The sequence below is a fragment of the Setaria italica genome, chromosome IX, assembly GCF_000263155.2.
Source record: "Setaria italica strain Yugu1 chromosome IX, Setaria_italica_v2.0, whole genome shotgun sequence".
Lineage (NCBI taxonomy): Eukaryota > Viridiplantae > Streptophyta > Magnoliopsida > Poales > Poaceae > Setaria > Setaria italica.
In genome coordinates this window covers 45,581,679-45,583,514 of record NC_028458.1, presented here as the reverse complement: position 1 = coordinate 45,583,514, position 1,836 = coordinate 45,581,679, and the positions used below count along the sequence as shown (strand labels likewise).

At 58.0% G+C, this 1,836-nt stretch overlaps 1 protein-coding gene across 1 annotated transcript; it reads left to right on the top strand.

Annotated features, from left to right (window-relative positions):
* The first annotated feature begins 450 nt into the window (after positions 1–450).
* LOC101754194 (peroxidase 2) lies at positions 451–1,690 on the top strand. The gene is made up of 2 exons (XM_004984219.2): positions 451–729; positions 832–1,690. The coding sequence occupies exons 1-2, from the start codon at positions 523–525 to the stop codon at positions 1,591–1,593; spliced, it is 969 nt and encodes a 322-aa protein (XP_004984276.1). The 5' UTR covers positions 451–522; the 3' UTR covers positions 1,594–1,690.
* Positions 1,691–1,836: the final 146 nt, after the last annotated feature.

Genomic DNA, 1,836 nt, shown 5'->3' with positions numbered 1-1,836 from the left:
GTGATCATCTAATCCAACGGGGCAGCTCCGTCCTGCTCTTCACGAGCATATATTACTCTTCACTACAAATGTTCACTTCCCTAAAGAAGACCACGAGATATATGCAGTGTGAGCAATTGGTTGAAAGCAAATCATGCAATGGAACATTCCCATCAAGAGACAAAAAAATTCAGTCACAGACAGAGCGAGGATACCACAGGCAGTTTTCCGCAACATGCAGCCACAGCAACTTAAACAATCCATCTGCAGACTGCAGGTTCTGTAACATGCTTAGCTACTTGCGGTTGCGGCTTCCATGCATGTTCTGTAACAGCTAGCTCCTTTAATCAGTTCCTCTTACTCCATAATACAATACACCATGGATCCAACTAACAACGTCGACGTCGTCGGCGAATCTCCATCTATAAATAGCCACCCCATCCGGAAAGCACTTCATCATTTCCCATCCGCTCTTAGCTCCCGCACTCAAATACACAAAGGCTCAGAGCAAAGTAGAAGAGAGCAGCCAAATAAGGACACACAATGGCTGCTTCGTTCAGGCTCGCCGTGGCGGTGACATGCGCCCTGTTGCTGGCGACGGCGTGTCAGGGCTTGGATGTGGGCTACTACAAGAAGACGTGCCCGCGCGTGGAGCACATCGTGAGAGACGAGGTGAAGAAGTTCGTCTACAAGAACGCCGGCATCGGCGCCGGCCTCATGCGCATGCTCTGCGACGACTGCTTCGGTGAGGTAACGCACTGTTGACCGTGCACACGAACACGATCGAGATGCTTCTTCGTGCAATGCTGCAAGGGATGCGACGACACTGACACGATGCACACTTATATATAGGGATGTGACGGCTCCGTCCTCCTGGACCCAACGCCGGCGAACCCGCAGCCGGAGAAGCTGAGCCCGCCCAACTTCCCCAGTCTGCGCGGCTTCGAGGTGATCGACGCGGCCAAGGACGCCGTCGAGAAGGCCTGCCCCGGCGTCGTCTCCTGCGCGGACATCGTCGCCTTCGCCGCCCGCGACGCCGCCTACTTCCTCAGCGGGTTCAACATGAAGATCGACATGCCCGCCGGCCGCCTCGACGGGCGCGTCTCCAGCTCCTCCGACGCCCTGAACAACCTGCCGCCGCCCGTCTTCAACGTCGCCCAGCTCGTCGGCAGCTTCGCCGGCAAGGGCCTCAACGCCGAGGACATGGTCGTGCTCTCGGGAGCCCACACCATCGGACGCTCCCACTGCTCGTCCTTCGTCCCCGACCGCCTCGCCGTCCCCTCCGACATCAACGCCGGGTTCGCCAACTTCCTCAGGGGGCAGTGCCCCGCCAACCCGACGCCGGCCAACGACCCCACCGTGAACCAGGACATCGTCACCCCCAACGGACTCGACAACCAGTACTACAAGAACGTGCTGGCGCACAAGGTGCTCTTCACGTCCGACGCCACGCTGCTCACCACGCCGGCGACGGCCAAGATGGTGCAAGACAGCGCCAACATCCCCGGGTGGTGGGAGGGCAAGTTCAAGAAGGCATTCGTCGAGATGTCCAAAATCGAGGTGAAGACCGGCAAGCAGGGCGAGATCAGGAAGCAATGCAGGGTCGTCAACTAAGATCATCCACACTACTGAGCAATCCGATGTTGCTGTTGCCAGGAACGCATGGCCATTGGAGCGTTCGTTCTTGTTTGCAGGGTTTCTCACGCACCTCGATTTCGGACCTCTCGACGAATGCCTTCTTGAACTTGCCCTCCCACCACCCGGGGATGTTGGCGCTGTCTTGCACCATCTTGGCCGTCGCCGGCGTGGTGAGCAGCGTGCTGTCGGACGTGAAGAGCATTTTGAGCGCTTGCAGTC

What these genes read in the sequence shown, in the direction of transcription:
- LOC101754194 (XM_004984219.2), top strand. Translation starts at nt 523, where the DNA reads ATGGCTGCTTCGTTCAGGCTCGCCGTGGCGGTGACATGCGCCCTGTTG. An exon ending in GCGACGACTGCTTCGGTGAG is followed by an intron (nt 730 to 831) that starts GTAACGCACTGT and finishes ACTTATATATAG; the next exon opens with GGATGTGACGGCTCCGTCCT.